This window comes from Sinocyclocheilus anshuiensis, unplaced genomic scaffold (assembly GCF_001515605.1).
Source record: "Sinocyclocheilus anshuiensis isolate Anshui unplaced genomic scaffold, SAMN03320099.WGS_v1.1 scaffold311, whole genome shotgun sequence".
Classification (NCBI taxonomy): domain Eukaryota; kingdom Metazoa; phylum Chordata; class Actinopteri; order Cypriniformes; family Cyprinidae; genus Sinocyclocheilus; species Sinocyclocheilus anshuiensis.
Genome location: NW_015549606.1, coordinates 221,053 through 240,117, shown reverse-complemented (window position 1 = coordinate 240,117; position 19,065 = coordinate 221,053). Strand labels below are relative to the sequence as shown.

Genomic DNA, 19,065 nt, shown 5'->3' with positions numbered 1-19,065 from the left:
AACGGACGACTGTATCAGCGCAGATTTTCCTCGCGCTTTGGACTTTGAACCCTGGTTAACAAGCGGAGCTCGTGCAGCGCTGTCAGAATACATGCAATGCGCGAGTGTATTAGAAAACATAACGTTCTGCAGTTTATTTACTAATTGTTTAAGGTCATTTCGCGATTTCAATTATCATGCAGTAACCAGCAACAATCACCCCTTTCTCTTCTCATTGAAGACATGCGATGCAGTCCTAAACAGTCTCTCGCTGTCGGTGCTTGTAATGATTTTTGCGGATTACTTTTGGTACTGCTTTTGACATTTTTGCAATAAATAAATGATTGTAATTGCATTTATGCATCTGTCTGTCATGTTTTTCTTATACTGTACAGAAATGTTTAGGTTTATAGGTAGGAGTGGAATTAGTGACTATAAAAATATTTTAATGTTATATTATTACTAAAATTGTTATTTTCCTGCGTATTTCGGTCATTTGCGTTTTATCCTTTCATATTCGCTATAAAATGGGTAGGTTTAGGTTTGGGGGTAGGTTAAGGGGTCTAAAACTCTAAATTGCATATTAATAAAATGATAAAAATGCATATTCGCTATAAAATGGTTAGGTTTGGGGTAGGTTAAGGGGTCTAGAAATCTAAATCGCTTATTGATAAAATGATAAAAATGCATTGATATGAATATCTTAATGATATAAACGATACGTAAATATTTGTACGTTTTTTAGCTAAAAATACGTAGCGATTTGTACGTTTTAAACGTTGAAATACGTCTAAATTGTACGTTTTAGCATTAATAAAAACGTACAAAAGTGTACGTTTTGTGCTTGTAAATGTTACGTAATAATACCTACGTATAAACAATGAGACCAGGCTGGCTAATAAGAAGCTCAGAGCTCACGGACGCGGAGGATTTTACTGATAGCGCGAAAAGTAAGTTACCGAACTAATGTCGAACTTAAATTGAGCTTAAACCTACACCGAAAGAGCTTTTTTTGCTATTTTCGGCCGAATAATTTCGGTTGCCGAACATTCGGTGCATCCCTATAGTTCAGAGCCCAATGTGCCTGTAGGATGTGACAGCTATTAAGTGCTTTTACTATTTCCACCCTTGACATGTGGAAAGTTTGAGAAATATGGACTAATTGCACATAAATTGAACTGACAAAACTACAACTCCTTTTTTTATTTTAAGGTGAGCACTGTATGACATTGTTTTTTTACCTGTACTTATGAAATGTTATAAAAACACATTCACGGCATCATAAAAACCAACCTGTTTATGCTTATATGAATATTTTTTATCATTTATGGCAACAAAGTATTAAGGCTTTTAAACCATGTAGATATGTAGGCTTGAAATTTCACCAATTAGCGGGACCTACACAAATAATCAGAAGAAATTGAACACAAACTTAATTGGTTATTGCATTTATCACACATTCACACACACACTCACTTATGTATGTATCGATTTATTTTTTAAATAGTTCTTTATTTATTTGTGTTTTCCTTTCTCATTCTTCAGTTTCCTCACTCTTCAGTGTGTGAATAGCTGATAGTTCATCCAGCTGTTCTACACTGTGAAAAAAAAAATGCAATTAAAAAAAAAGCACATTATCCATTAATTTTACAGACATTTCTGTTAACTCTACAACACAACGCAATGAAGTGCAAAATTCAAAATACAGGTTAAACACCTGTAAAAAAATAAAAAATGAAAAATTATTTCATATTACTATAGTACATTGTGCCCCATTTTTACAGATTTTTTTTTTTCAGTGTGTGTTGTCTGTGTGAAATAAACACATCTTTTAGCTGAAGAAGTCTTGTTTTACAAGGTGAAACCTGTGGTAAACGGTAATTTTTTCACATCCCTCAAAATGATGGAAATGTGGTGTGAGGGATGAGCGATTCAGGATGGCAGCCCTCCTTTAAGCATTTTGTTTATTTTCTGAAGACCGTAATCTTGCTTGCTTTCAGCAGCTTACTGAGACTTCCTCAGCTCTGACTGTCCTCACACCCAGAGTCTGGCTTACGCTCTGCTGTTTGCTTGCTCAACTGAAAGATTGATGGAGAGAGTGAACATGAATGTGAGATATGAGCTTTTTTGTGAGCAAAATGAATCTTAGAGGCAGATAATCACCGCTTTGCACTGGTCCTTGCACACTATTTTAGATTGAAGCAATGATGGCTGCTCTCTGTGAATAAGACTTCGCTTTCATTTCTTTTATTCATTTTAAATATAGTTCAAATTACAGCATCTCTCTTAAATCCTGATGCTCTCTGAGCAGATTTCATTTTTATAGAATATAGGAGCCATATTATATTATAAATCTGTTTATATGCCCAAAGCATCTGCTGTGATACTTTGTCCTCCGGAGCTATACTGTCCTCTCTAAATGGATGAACTCTGAATAGAATGCTTTATTTTATCTAGCCTACATAAGGCATTCTATTTAGAAGTCATGCGCTCAGAGACTTTATTATAAAATAACAGCTTTATGCTTTCAAACATTATATGGAAGGAATTAGAATAGCTTGCCTCATAAAATTCACGAGGTTACTGAGACTAAATGCTTCGGGACACAATAGTACTTGTTCAGGAGGTGAGTTTTTCTGTTCTACATTTCTCTCAGTCAGAGGCATGATTCACATATTTCAGATTCAGAGTCCCCACAAAGCTGCAGTAAGATCCAGATAAATATAATATATGTGAACACAGGTTTATGCTTTGCTTTTTATTAGTGTTCTCAAGTTACAGAAACATTTAGCAGAATTACAATTAAATCTAGACATCTGCACTTTTACAAAAACAGATCATTTTTGTCCAGATTTATTAATTTATTCAGAAATACAGTACATTAAAAATGATAAAATGACTCAAATACATCTCATCTATAATGAACATATTTTTCTTTTTTTATTGTTTTAATTTTTAAATACATTTTAAAATTGTGGGGGGAACATAACATTAAACATTTCAGTGACAGACTGTCTTGATATCATATTGAAGAAAAAACTGATAAAAAAATATACATTTCTGCAAAATCAAAGTCATACAAGCAACATGCATTGAAATAACCATAAATCAGGAAATGATATCAGAGGCCCAATAGCCAATACCTTCATAACTGTGTAAAAAAGCAGATAATTTGACCTTTTTATGAAATGGAAAAGCTAGTTCTGGTTGTAAAATATCATAATGTATAGCCCCCCAAAACATATGATATTTGTGGAGTTAGTAAAAATGCTTTTCAACCTGAAAAATATATTTAAAAGGTTTTTAGCTTTTATGACTTATATTATGCCTTTTACTCAATGGTTATACCACGTCATTTAATTTAAACTTTTATTTTTCAAAACCACATGAAACCAACTTAAATATAAAGATTGAATTACTAACAATTGTTAATAGATTTTTCCTTTTCTTGGAAACCCTTTTTTTCATAGACTCTTCTGTGATAGGCTACTCTTGTTTTTTTGCAAAGGTTGGGGACTAAAACACTGTGACCACCCAGCCATGAGGGAATGAGGACGTTCAGAAAAGACTCCATTGGGAGCATTCAGACAGCAAGTCCAGACAAACTTTCAGTTATCAAGGACAAGAGGGAAAGTAATATGAGCAGCCCAATACAAAAGACACAGTTATCCTACTGCAGTGTATTGTAGAGTTCTTGGTCTCTGGTCCCGTAGCACGGTAAATTTCTTCACTCAATTCTCACCCTGGATTAGTTTCATTACACTTTTCATACGCAAGTGTATGACAAAGAATCAGCTATTTTGGTGTTAGTCATTAGAGTCCAAATATACAACTTTGCAGTTCCATGCATTGTAAGCAGTGATTTGGTTTTTATCAAGCCACACCAGAGAAATGCTTCAAGATATGTCCATGTTTCTTATTTGGCTGACTCACTATGACTCAAAATCCATACAGTGCTCTTTTAGCCAACAGCATTCTATTATTTTGGATAAAACCATATGATATCATGGTGTGGTATGAGCAGAGGAATGCTATATCTAGAAATCATTTGATGAAACAAGATCTTAGATGCTTTAAAAAAAGAGTGCCTCTAGCCTTAAAGGATTTTAGTGCATCAGAAAATAACTTAAAATTGCATGGCCTCCAGAGTGTCTAATTAGATTTGTGCCTGCTTAGTTTCTGTGTACACTGTTTTAATTCCTCTGTTGTCCTACCTAGTTGTTTCTTGTGTAGCTAACCTACTGTCCAATGTTTTTTTAGAGTTTATCCTAGTATACACCTGTTTTGTCGTAAACAAGAAACCTGGTCCTCATTTCGGCCATATTTCAGCACCGTTTATAGTTCTGTGACAGTCAGACGACCATTCTCCTGCATTTTGTTCTTGTGGGAATAAAAAACCAGGTCTCCTATTTACTATGAGTGTCAGATTGGCCCTCTTTTCTTCCAGTGCAACCTAGAGGAACTGTGTCACATGCTAAATGAGGTTATATTTAAAAATATCAAATATACAGTATATTACGAGGACAGCAGGAAGACAGTTTGAGTGTATAATATATTATCGTAGTGAATTATTTTAGGGTCTTAAATCTAAAATTCTTGATCATTTAGATGATCAAGAAATTCACAAAATACACTACAATGTATTTCAGAGACCAAATCTCTAAAATCTCTCTGAAAAGTAAGATCAACTTATTTTTAATACTTATCCAATTGCGTTTTTTTATATTTAAAATCATATTTTTTAAATTATTTACATATTTTATCATATCATATTTTTTACATTATTTACATTATATTTTAACATATATAAATAAATTACATACACATTAAAAATGTTCTGTAAATGTAACTATACAAACACACATAACAAGAATATATACAGAAAATAAAGCATATACTCATACACACACACAGTATATATATATATATATATATATATATATATTCTTTATTTTCTGTATATATTCTTTATGTGTGACTGTAATACAACAGAATACATAAAATAAAGCAGTCAAAAGCTCTTTTAAAATAATGTTTTCAGTTGTATTTTTAGATGATTAATGTCTTGTTTTCTTATGTTTATTTCTGTCACGGGTCTACTGTGTTGGAGCGAGGAGAGCGAAGATACAGGAGATTCAGCTTCACAATCTTTAATGAACCAAAATCGCAGGGAACACAGGGAACACAGGGCAGGCAGGAGACACACGTAGTACCACACGGAGAGACATTCAGGTACAGAATGACGTTTAACACCGGACAAGGAAACACACGACAGACAACACTTTAAATACAGGGCTTAACGTGGCGTAATTACAAGACACAGGTGAATCCAAAGACAAATCAACGAGAGGGAAAAGCTGGGTCACGGGGAGCACATGGGAGAAAATATCCCATATATCAGGTCCATATACCTGACAATTTCAAGCATGTTTGATAATTATTACGATTTAAAATGTATTTAATCTGATCCCGAGCACTATGTGGAAAAAAACAAAAAAACAATAGAAACATTCGTGACGTAAGTCTTTCCATCTCATAAAAGAGCAGCTGCTTTGAAACGACAGCTTGTGATACAGTGAACAAGATGTTTCTATGTCTAGATTATTTGTTGCTGTTGGAGTCACACATCACTGCGCAGTGGAACAAGGAGCAACTGATCATCATCGCACATTAATCATGTGTTTTTTTTTTTATGTGAATCCATGTTGGACTACTTTAGTCGCCCTTCCTGAGTCCCAGCGGTTAGGTTGATGTAAACATTTTGGACTGTTGCAGTGTTGAGTCAGTGTGTAGATGGATGTGTCCCATGGGGCAGCAGGAGTGAGAGAAATGGGATGGGGTTCCTGATTGCTGGTTGTTCTCACAGAGATGAGTCAAATTAGACCTGCAGTTCCTGTGTGACGTCTGCTTCCATCAGAACGCCGCCGCTTGGGAGCAGAGAAACAGAGGGAGGAAGAGAGAGAGGGAGAGCGGGAACTAACACTTTCTCCCATCCCACTTAGAATGCACCAGAGAAGCCTTTTCTTGTTCTTCATGCCATATATTTCCTTTAGAGAGAGAATATTCTTGTAAATGTTTTCTCTACAGTTCAGGTCATTAAAAACCCTTTTTGTTTTTGAGGTCATGCGTGACAGCAGCCATCTTTCTCTCAGTCTCGGTCTGTCTTTGTCACTTTTCCCTGATCTTTTTTGGTGCTTTCTCCATCCATCCTACATTCATTGGTCTGAAGGGGAGGGGGGCATTAGGGAGAAGGCAGCAAGAAATCGCTTTATGATCATGAATTATGGATGAGTAGAGAGCAAGCTATGAAAACAAGTGTCAGTGCAAAAATTCTCCTCCACTTGATTCGCTTCTTCCGTTCTATCATCTCTCACAAGCCACTGAGGGGCTTGAGGAATAAAAGCAACAGACATGCTCCTATTATATATGGAACATTTTTGCAGAGTACCTGAAATCGTAGGCTTTTAGAGAGCAAAGAGTAATGCTTGAAGCTATGGGCACTAGGAGGTGGATTACATAGTAAGCTTCTGAGGACCTATCAACTGTTGGTCCCTCTGTGGTTCATCTCATACGGAATAGAGACACTGCTGTCAAACCAAACAAGCTGTCAAAGCCTTAGGGGAGACAACGTAATCTTTTACGTTCACATTTACATTTCAGCCTTTGGCAGATTTAATCTCCAGTCATATTCCAGAAACCAAATTATTTATTGCTTATTCAGATGATTCAAGACAACGAGAGATAGCGGATCCATTAATGTCAGTTTTGTGATACATTTTGGTAAATGGTAAATTGTTTAAAGGGGCCCTTCAGATATAATAAATTTTCCTTGATCTTGCAGAACTCAAAACGTCTCGTCCCACTCCAAATAGACCATCTATTGAAACTAAACTGCAAGAATGGCTTGTAACTTTAATAACTTTCTGACATCAGCTAGATGAATATATTATTACATATGACTGTCCACATTTGCATGTCAGTGGTGACTATTTGGTATTCAGAAACCTGGCCTGCCCAGTCACAATGAAGCAGGGTAAATCGTATTATTCATTTGCATTTTTTTTTTTTTTTTGGTAACACTTTAGTTTAGAAACAAATTCTTACTATTATCTAGTTACTTATTAGCATGCATGAAAATTGGTCCCCAAACTAAACTTTTTTCAATATTGTTGATTTGTTTACTATTGGAAATATCAAAAGAAATTAATTTACTCAATAAGGATGCATTAAATTGACCAAAAGCATATTAGAATGATTTCTGAAGGATTGTGTTACACTGAAGACTCAAGTAATGGCTGTTGAAAATTCAGCTTTGCCATGACAAGAATAAATTACATTTAAAATATATTAAAATAGAAAACCATTTTTTTATTGTAATAGTATTTCACAATAAAATTGCATTTTTGATCAAATAAATGCAGCTTTAATGAGCGTTAGAGGCTTTAAAAAATGTTTTAAAAAATCTAACAGACCCACACTTTTTAACGGTACTGTCTATTAAGTATATAGATAGAAATAATGACATAAAAAATATTTGTAGTGCACTGGTTGTGTGTAGCACCTGCTCCTTTGTCTTCTCTGACTAAATTGTAATGGTACCATAAGATATAAAAAAGTAATATTAAGAGAAAATAGCAAAGCCAAAAGAATGATTATGATTTTGATTTGTATAAACTGATAGATTTTTTTTTAAACACACATTTAAAAAAAACTGCATCCCTTTATAGTTTGTGTATCATTTCAGTGCTTTTATCCTTTCTTGCAAGGGACTGTTTTTGAATGATAGGGCAACAATATTGGACAGCAAACTCCCAAAATTTTATCCTTAGGGTCAGAGCAAGTGAGCAGAGTGAAAATGGAAAAACTAAATTATCAAACAAAAACCTTGACTAACATTATAAGACCTTGATTCACTTATTCTCAGGCTGGTCAGCAGCGGGTTGAATGTAGCTTTGAGAATAGCAGTGGTTCTTTGAAGATGTAGACTCCCTCACTTAACACTCAATCCTTTTGCCTGTATGTCTGTAGAACAGTTCTGATTAAAACGTTAGATGAAAGCCTTTGAGGGTCATTGGGATACCACTGTTTCTGCCCATCTTTTCCACAGCCACTGGTCTTCACTCACTCAGCCACTAATGAAAAGCAGACACAAAGCCTCAATCAATAACCTCTCATTAACTACTTCTGTTTGGCTCTCCCTTTGGTGATGGCTGATGTTGTCCTTAGGATGAACATGCCACATTAGCTGAGTTGAAATTAATGTCTCTCTGCATTGACTGAAAAGGTCAGGTGTGGGGTTGCTTTGTTTGTGAAGTGCTGCACTTGTAATGGAGCAGGGATACATTTGTTACACGAGGATCGATCTGGAATACAATGCATTTTGGCAATGAGCATTACAGCATGTCTTAATGAGCCAAACGATTGGAGTACTTACTGGTTTAAACAGACTTGTGAGCATACATGCTTGAGTGCATATCGAGGTGAAGACAGACTTAACCTCAAGGGAGGGCAGCAAAGAAAATGAACCACATGCAGATGGTAAGCTTTTAGTTGTACATTTAAAGTTGAGGTTTGTAATTTCATTTTTTTTTTTTAAATACAATCCACTATCCCAGTTTAATATACAGAGACAGCTAAAAGTAAGCCAGTAATTGGCTGATTTCCCCAAAAAGTAGAAACACTGTGGCTTTGTGGAGCTATCAAAACATTGCTCTGTTTATTTAAGAATCACAACCTGCCTGACACATCAAACTGGCTTAACCAATAGTGGGAGTTTGGGGCAGAAGTATTTGTTTGTTGACCAGTGTCAGACAAGCAGTATTCAGAGAAACCTATTTTAAAAACCATTGCATAAAACCATTATTTTTGCAATACCATTGGGTGATGCCAGAAGTAAGTAAAACAAACAAACAAATCAGTCATTCTTGCCCTCATGACATTTAAAATTGAAAATATTTGTATTTTTAAACCTAATAGCAGTTACCCTTGCTGGACCTGTTTTGTCCCATGTCTCAAGAATGACTGAAATAAATAAAATAGACCTAGTATTGTAACAAAATGTTGAATCTGGAATCTTGGATTAATGTGTTATATTTGGGTTAAAGACACTGATTTTATTTTTTATTTTATTTTTTCTATTAAAGAAACAATTCACCCCAAAAAATTAACTGAAAATTAGCTAAAATTAATTAACTGAAAATTGAACAAAAATAGCTGAATATTAACTCGTTCGAGATTTAGATGAGTCTTCACCATGGATCTTCTGCAGTGAATGGGTGCCGTCAGAATGAGTTCAAACAGCTGATAAAACCATCACAATAATCCACAAGTAATCCACACCACTCCAGTCGATCAGTTAACATCTTGAGAAGTGAAAAGCTGCATGTTTGTAAGAAACAAATCCATCATTAAAGAGTTTAACTTTAAATACACCTTTTCTATGATGAGCTATTATGATTTTAAATTCTAAATTAAAATTATTTTTTGTTTTTTTGGGGGCCATGAAGTAACAAATTTTAAGAGTGAAACAACTGTTATCAAAAACTGATATTCAGAAACTGTTATCAAAATGGAATATTGAGAATGAAATTATTGAAGCAAAACAAAAAAGTTGCAAAGTAGAAATGGAAAGTATCAACAAATATTTTCTTCTATATCGTGATGTACATCTGGGTAAAAAGGATTATCAGAAAATAAAAAAAATATATTGGGTGCATTCTATCAATTGTTTGTTGATTAGATGTCAGATCTGAATTCAAGCTTGCAGTCAGTTGTAAGGAAGGGCAAGACTAAATGATTGAAGATGTTCAGCATAAATCAATAGAGAAAAGTTTGCTGTTTCACCCTGTCAGATTGAGTCATGACATTTTGATTAAACATGCATTTAAAAAAATAGATATGGAAATTTTTAATTTTATGCTGACTTTAAGTAGTTGGTTTTACAAAAAAAAATCTTTTAACAAATCTGTTTATGCTTAACTGCTTAGAAAAATCTTGGTACGACCAACAAAGTCATGTGTTGACATTAAAGTCATGTGGTGCAAAAAACAAAAACAGGAAATGATATCATAGGGAGAACGCCTGCAGACCCTCATGACTGTGTGCCAAGATTAGTCAGTCTTTTAAAAAATCTGATAATATGGTCTATTAATGACATGACAAAATTAGCTCAGTTTCTAAAATGTCATATGATGCAAATTTACAAAAATGTAATGATATTTATTCATTGATTCATAATATTGTAAAAATGCTTTTTATTGTGAAAATTATATGTAAAAAAAATTCTGAAAAGTTTTTGATGTGTTTAAGATGGTTACACTATATTACTCTTTAAATTGTAACAAAACATGAATACAAAAAGTACATTTCTAGGAAAGATTTTTCCTTTTTTAAAGTGGACACTCTTATTTGCCATTAACCAATTTCTGTGACGATGTCTCGCTAACACATCATCAATAGCGACCTAATTAAGACTCTTAGTTTACCTCAAAGTGCTGACAGACAGAACCATGTCCTTAAAGACCATAATTATAATGATAGAGCTCTCCAAAGTACTAAATGAAAGTTGTAATGAAGTGCATTGGCCCTAACGTGGCTCTCATCCTCCACACATGCATAATAAAATCTGTAAAAACTCCAAAAACTATTTGCGCCTCTATGCCTTATCTACTCCCCCATAAAAGGCTGAGCCACAGGCTTATGTTGTGCGGAGCCTTATGTGGACTTTTCTCTCTGTCTTGTGATTGAAATTCCACGCAGTCTTCAGTTCGCCTGAGAGCTGAGAGTGATGTGGGGGCCGCTGCTGAATTTTTCACACGGTCTCTGCCACATCGCCTGTGAGTTCACAGCAGCAGAGCATCCAAATACTGTTTGACACATACAGACACGAGTCCACTGACCAGCATGATCTCAGTGTACTAAACGACGAGAGCTTTCTGACACTGCGATCCTCTGTTAATTCAAAGTGCTGCCATGGAAACACTTCCTGTCACAAGGGGGAGACCCGTCATCCCGAGTGGCAAACTATAAAGCTATTGATGTCAAACTCCCTCTGTTTGATATATGAGCTACTGCTTGATACACAAGAAGCAGAACGTTACTTGTGTTGTCTCGCTGAAAAAAAATGAACTGTTTAACTTGATTTCGGGTACATTTTACCAAGTTTTTCAGGGCATTATGGGTGATGTTTGTTTTTCATAGCAACAAGGTTATGCATTCCTGGAAGATAAGACTTGATCGGATTAATTTTTTTAATTATGTTTGTGGACTGACTGATTTGATCATCTCCGCTCTCGTTATCTTTGGAAAGTCTTTGTCAGGCTTTCTTAGCTCTTTTCTCATTATACAAGATGTGAGTGTATTCGCAGTTTACAGTAATATGTGAAAACATAATGAGCATGTGAGAAAATCAGAAATATGCATAGCACTAACTGGAGACATTAAACTAATTACCTGCATCTGCAGCTGAGTTTTGTGAATCATGCTGAAGAGAAATTGGTCATTCTGAGGAAATGGTGCCTTTTGAGGCTGAATATTATTTTATGGAAACTGATATTGGGGGACTACCATGAAGAGGTGTGGCTTATTGTTTTTTTTTTCAATGGCAGATTCTTAAAGGTTTACTTCACCCAAAATATTGAAAATACTGTCATCATTTACTCATTCTCAAGGTGTTCTAAACCTGCATGAATTTCTCTCTTCTGCTTTTAGCTTAATTATTTTTGAGTGACCTGTCCCTTTAAATAACTGATGCTTCAGCCTTGAGAAATATCAATAATTATTTATTATTTTATTACTAATCAATACAATACAGACACACACACACACACAAACACACACACACAGTATATATGTATATGTGTGTATATATAAAGTAATACTGTTACGTATATTAAAGATTCATTATTTGAAATCAATGGCGTTATTTTGAACTTTATATTCATCACAGAACCCTGAAAAAAATTATCACAGTTTCCACTATTTCTTGAGCACCAAATCAGCACATTAAAGTGGAAAATAGCTATTTCAAATTAGAATAATATTTCACAATATTACTGTTTTACTGTGTTTTTGAGCAAATAAAAGCAGCCTTGAGCATAAAAGACTTCTTTCAAAAGCATTAAAACATTGTACCAACCTCAAAGTTTTGAATGGTACTTTATAGATAGAGAAAGAGATAGAGATACAATACATAGAGAGATATATGTATAAATAGTAGATTAACTGTTTTCAGTACATTCAGTAGTAAATTTCTTCAACCCATTAATAATTCAAAGTGGAAGTCATCATACAATAAAAAGGTGGAAATCATAATTCCACCACTCAACAGGGCTGAATAGATAGTGACACCCTAAACAGACTTTTTTCATTTGTGACTATGTTCAGTCTTTTGCTCAATATTTGCACAAATCGTTTAAATATCAGTAGTAAGTCATAGGGACATTCACAGAAGACAAATAGCACCAGATATGGTTTAGGTATCAGAATTGTAAAGTTTTTAAATCATTTTGAACTTTTAAGCCAACAGACATCAGCCAAATAAGAAGAAGAGGATGGCAGTGGGAGGAATTCAATGGCGAGAGACTGTGAAAGCAGGAAACTGATTTAGGTTTGATGAATGAACCTCTTCTCCCAAACCTTGACTTTGGGCTCGGGGAGACTGGCTGCCTACAAAACTGAGCATTCTGTCTGCCCATTGCCATGGCGACAGCTCCTCTGGGCCTTGCGAGGTATGAAAGGCTGTACAGGACGCTGACCTGCCACAACTCTCTAACGCCTGTCATCCTGGCTTAGTGAGGCAGTGAGTTTGAGACGGTGGTGAGGGGGGAGAGACCCTGAAGGGCATGAGATTTAAAGAGTAGAGTAAGATGGATTCTCAGATGGAAATGGCAGAATTGCATCTCACTAAGTGCCCATAGCGAAGAGGGAGTGATGGCCTGTCAAGGGGAGCCACTGAAGAAAGAGACAGTGTAAGAGAGAGAGATATCAGATTAAATTAGAGGCAAACTAACAGATGAGACCAATGATAGGGTGACTAAGGACCCCATTTCAAAATGTGTAGGAAAAAAAACACATATCATCTCGGTTCTGCTGACTGTAGCCACACCAGGCTCTCTGAACCTGACCAAATTTTAAATTGGAAGCTGGAGAGGCAGTTCAGAGATTGAGGTTTGGTCCAACCAGTCGGGACTTGAAATCAATCTACTGTACATTATTGGCATTTTGGTTATTGGTTTAGATCAGCTCGGGGTAGGATATTGGTGTTTGTACGTCTCCAGGCTCTGAAAATAACTGGATTTGCTTTATCAAAATAGAGTACAGATTAAATCTTACTCAGGCTTGTACCATGAAATAGGAGGCTGATTAAAATAGGCTTACAGTCAGTAAGAAATTTGGATGTTCTCTGAGATAAAACGTCAGTGCAAGAGAGAAACTGGAGAGCTCATACTGTGCCATAAGCAAAATAGACTGAAGAAGAAAAGGAAAGTCCATCACTGTCGAACTCATGTCTCATCATCATTAAGAGAGAGAAGAGGCTCCATCAGGTCTGTTATTTGTCGGCTAAGCTCTTGCAGTATGCATAACTGGCAACTATTATTGATATGGTATGAGATCATTCACTCTAGAGCAATTAAAGGTTGCAGGGCAAATGGGAGCATAAAAACAATATATTACCATCATCAACTGTGTGCCTGTATTATATACAATCACTACAATCTCTCTCTCTGTAAAATTTATAAATAAATAAGTATGTATATATTATTTAATAGATCAAGCTGAAACTGACACAAACGGTGCTATTTTTTTATGTCAGTCAGCATAGTTATCAGCTAATGCAATTCTTGGCCATTTTGAAATGATGATTTATTGGTCCACTACAATTTTGCAATTCGGTGTTTACACTGGATTAAATCACAAAGTACCTCAACAGTACGGTGATATATACAGATTTTAGAGAAGTAAGCAAACACAGTCCCACTTTATAGGTAGCCTTAACTATGTATGTACTACTTACATTTAAATTAATGAGTTGATGCAATGCACTTATTGTGTACATACACACTCTAAAAATGCTGGGTAAATATGGACAAACCCAGCGACTGGGTTGTTTTCAACCAACAGTTGGGTTAAATGTTTAACCCAACCTTCTGGGCAGTAACCCAACTGCTGGGTCAAAACAACACAATCGCTGGGTTTGTCCATATTTTACCCAGCGCTGGGTTGTATTTAACCCAGCATTTTTTAGAGTGCATGTTTTTACAATGCACTTATATTTTAAAGGTGCTGTATGTAGGATTGACACCGAGTGGTTGAACTAGGTATTGCAGTCCAAATTCTAAATATTGGAGAGGGTTTTTTTCACCCGGCCCCTCCTCCTCAGACTTGACGCACACACAGGTTGCCAGATTGACGACACCAACAGGAACGAGCGCGCATGACGATGAATGAAATAAAATACTCTGTTTTCCGCCAACGGGCAACCCTGGGTGACGAAATACAATTGGGTAAACTGGCAGTGGGCGGGTTTCACAAACCAAAACAGAGACCGACATTCCGGCCCGGAACGCACATTTTCGAAGGAGAATAACTGACTGTAGCATTGTTTTTCAGATAAACAAGTATGTTAACTTAGCATGTTTCTTAAATATCTGCAAACATATTATGATATTTTTTATGCTTTAGTAGAGTAAAAAACTTACATACAGCACCTTTAAATAATACCTGTATGTAATTACATCTGAAATTATAAATATAATTACACTGTTGACCCATCCCTACCACATTAACCCACACTTAAAACTACCCATGCCACCAAACCTGTTTCTAACCTTACTTGTATCCCACCTTAATAGCAGCAAAAATGTTTTGAGTTGCACTTTATTTTACAGTTTGTGTACCTACTTGTATTTACAGTGTACTCACAGTATACTTACCTAAGAAAGTACTGGTAATATAAGGTAACTACATGGGGTAGGGTTAGGTTTAGGGGTAGGTTCAGGGTTAGTACCTAGTTATTACCTAGTTATTGTAATTACTATAATAAGTACATAGTATGTACATTAGTAACAGGACTGTAAAATAAAGTGCTACCACGTTTTGCAATACAATATTAACACAATAAGTACATTGTACTTATTTTTGATATAAGTACATAGTAGTTAAGGCCTCCTAATATAAAGTGGGACCGCAAACACTTTTGGCAATGTTGACCTCATTCACACTCAAGCACAGAATAAATAATTAATTAATTAATTGAAAAAAAAAAGTTAAATGTACAGATCACCAGGAGAACATCTGAACTTGGGATTGAACCTAAAAACTCATACAGTATATTCACATCTATACCATCATGTGACCCCACTCTACTTAAAGATTTTACTGTGCAGGTTAGGCCTATCATACAAACAATGGTTAAACACTAGCTACATTAATACAGAGATGCATGGCTACAATCGTTGTGATTAATAATTTAGCATTTCTTATCAATTTTGCAAGCAGTATAGCTGTTTGCACTGAGCCAAGCAAAGTTCAGCAAACTGTTCCTCTGAGGTTTGGTTTGCACTGAGAAACAATGTGTGTTTTCCAGTTCCAACCAAATAAGAGTAATATATTATCAACATATTTTACATCACCTCATGGCCTTCATTACTCGGCTTCAGTGTGGGCATTGCACTTTCATACTTATCTGATTTAAAATCCATGGTACTCCAATCATATTATTATCGTACTATTTTTCAGTTCTGTTACTGGAGACATTGTTTTTTCATCTGTCATGTTACCACATGACACACTGCCGTCTTCTTCCTTAGTTGTTTGTTTTTGCTCCTGTTGCCCTGGGTGAATGTGTTTCCATGACGATCAACTTAAACTGTATACAGGTGGTAAAGTGCTCAGCAAACAACTGCGATACACAAAGTGCCTCCTAAAACACAAAACAATAGACACCCAATCTACAGTGTTTCTCATGGAGCTACTGCAGGCTATCAGGCTCAGCTACGAGGCCCATTCCTCCTCATGCCGGAGGAGAAGTTCTGTCAGCTCAGATTTTGCAGACGAGGAAATGTCAGACTACGGAGGGCCACAATGGTGCTGAAATTAGCTGGCTGTGTGCTACACTCTTAAAAATAAAGGTGCTTCAAAAGGTTCTTCAAGCGATGCCATAGAAGAACCATTTTTGGTTCCACAAAGAACCACTCTTGCTTATCTTTTTATAATCTGAAGAACCTTCTTTCACTACAAAGAACCATTTGTGAAACAGAAAGGTTCTTCAGATGTTAAAAGTTCTTTATAGAACCATTTAGACAAAAAGGTTCTTCTATGGCATCGCTTGAAGAACCTTTTGAAGCACCTTTATTTTTAAGAGTGTACCCCACTCACTCAAACGTTTGCTTGTAGTTTCAGGCGAGCTTTGACTCCAGCACCTCATTTGAAATCTCTTTCTAAGTCCCGACAGTACATCTCTCTCAAAATTTGCAATTATTTTGAAGATGAAGCTGTAACATGCATTAGACTGCTTTGCTTCTCATGTCCCAAGGAAGTTCTGCCCACAGGAAAAAAGAAAATTGACTATAAAAGACTCAAGCACTCAAGCAAAATGGTCAGGATTTGGGGAAAAAAATGTCCTTTTGCATCATAAGTTTGTGATCAATTCTGACCTCGGTTGTTTTTAGAAATCAGAAGAACATTATATTTCTTAAAGTGCCCTCAGTGGTTGAAGTGAGGGGGCTAATTATAGTGGATCACACATCCTGTGTGGCTGTCAAGATGATAGTTTCCCACTGTTCTGAGCTTTAAAAGGTCACACATAAATAAAAGATGATAGGATTTTCCTGAGTTTATTACCTCATAGGTTAAATAAATGAAATAAATGATATTGTTCAGTTATGCAAGTAATCAATGCATAAATTTTAGCATTGCGCTAAAGTGTATAAAACCAGAAAGCTATGATTAATAAATGTTTTTCTTACAGAAACTGCACTGAACATGTGGAACTTAAACCTAGATTTTTGAAACATCTTTTCTTTTCTCTTATTGCCACCATTGCAGAAGAACCTCCAGCAAACTGTATCGGCTCATAATCAGCACACATCAGCATCTTAAAAACTGCCTACTAAAATCAAACCTTCACTGCATAGTCTGTATCAGTCAAAGTGTTCAGCATCTGTTATAAATAGTTTAATAATGAAAAATTATTCCTATATGAATATCAACAAAACCCCTTTTTATGTTTTTCAGTTAATATTTGGAGATATTTTGTTAAAGGAAAGCATTTTTTGCATGGTTACATTGTCTCTTTGTTTGTGCACAGGCCCGGTTCTCCTACCTACACATGAAGTACCTGTTTTTTTCCTGGTTGGCTGTTTTCGTGGGAAGCTGGGTGGTGTACGTGGAATACTCTTCATACACAGAGCTGTGCCGTGGACATGAGTGCAAGAACTCTATTGTGAGTTTTAAGTTCTTAGCTAGATGTTAAGTATTTGTTGAACAAAATAGCACAACAGTTTGATGCTGATTCGATGCTGTGGAAATATATTTGATTTTTAAAGAGGAAAAAATTTACTTGGTGCACCTCTACAGCTGTTGGATGCTTTTTGCAAACATTATTTACTAAAGGGAGCCATCTAGAGGGGAGTGATTACATAAGAGACACTGACTAAAGAAATGGATCAGGCAATCTTTGGGGAGTACTGTGTCATGGAATAAAATGAATAATGCAGAGTAGACTCTGACGTATGTGTTTCTTCATGTCTTCCAGTGTGATAAATTCCAGAAGGGGGTGATCGATGGTTCAGCCTGCAACAGCTTGTGTGAGAAGGACACTCTTTATTTGGGAAAGTGTCTCTCTGCCAAACCCAGCAATCAGGTCAGACACAATAGTTTGCAGTTGCTCCTTAATACAACACTGTAATACTTGTTTGATCTTTTAAAAAATGTTGTCTACTGAACCATGTTTTTGCTTATCTGGGTCTGCACATACATTTATTTGCATGCACAGTATCATGAGAGTAAGGATGAATAAAATTCATCCGCTCTCTCTTTCTTGCTACTTTCTTTGTTTAGGTATATTCCGGCAGTTGGGGGGATATGGAAGGAATCATAAAGTGCCAGATGGAGGAGGACCCTCATTACGATTTGGGTGCAGAACTGGAGCCCCGAAAAGAATCCGCCTCATTTAACAGGCCAACCAAAGGGACATCAATGGAGAAGTTCAAAGAGATGGTCTTCAGCCATCTAAAGGTCTCAAATCCCATGCTGTACTGAAATACAATATTGCTTTAACGTTATATGCTTTTAAAAACAGCGCTTTTAACATTTACATTTACATTTAGTCATTATGCAGACGCTTTTATCCAAAGCGACTTACAATTGGGGAATACATAAAGCGATTCTACTTAAAGAGGCAAACAGACACAGGAAATGCTCGTAATACCAAGTTCAAGCTAGAAAGGGAAGGAATAAGTAAAGAAAAAGACAAAGATTTTTTTTTATAAATTTAGGATGAAGTCAAGTAGTGTTGAAAAAGATGAGTTTTCAGCTGTCGCTTGAAAATTGTCAGGGATTCAGCATTCCGGATAGGGGTGGGAAGATCATTCCACCAGCCAGGAATGGTGAACGAGAATGTTCTGGAAAGTGATTTTGAGCCTCTCTGTGATGGTACCATGAGGCGTCGCTCACTCGTAGATCTCAGACTTCTGGAGGGGATGTCAATTCATAATAGTGAGTTTAAGTAGGCGGGTGCTGAGCCTGTGGCTGTTCTATATGCAAGCATCAATGTCTTGAACTTGATGCGAGCTGCAACCGGTAGCCAATGCAAGGAGATAAAGAGAGGTGTAACATGGGCTCTTTTGGGCTCGTTGAAGACCAGTCGTACCGCTGCATTCTGAATCATTTGTAGAGGTTTGATTGTGCTTGATGGAAGTCCAGCCAGAAGAGCATTGCAGTAGTCCAGCCTAGAAATGACAAGGGCCTGGACAAGAAGTTGTGCAGCATGCTCCGTTAGAAAGGGCCTGATCTTTCTGATGTTGTGCAATGCAAACCTGCAAGATCGAGCAGTCTTTGCAATGTGGTCTTTGAAGGTCAGCTGGT

At 36.1% G+C, this 19,065-nt stretch overlaps 1 protein-coding gene across 1 annotated transcript in view; it reads left to right on the top strand.

Moving 5' to 3' along the window:
• LOC107659006 (protein FAM69A-like) overlaps positions 1-19,065 on the top strand; it is a 25,622-nt gene that overhangs the window by 2,780 nt on the left and 3,777 nt on the right. Inside the window, exons 3-5 of the mRNA XM_016447769.1 lie at positions 17,288-17,422; positions 17,735-17,842; positions 18,040-18,216. Of these exons, the coding sequence (XP_016303255.1) occupies positions 17,288-17,422; positions 17,735-17,842; positions 18,040-18,216 (420 nt within the window). The remainder of the gene's footprint in view (positions 1-17,287; positions 17,423-17,734; positions 17,843-18,039; positions 18,217-19,065) is intronic.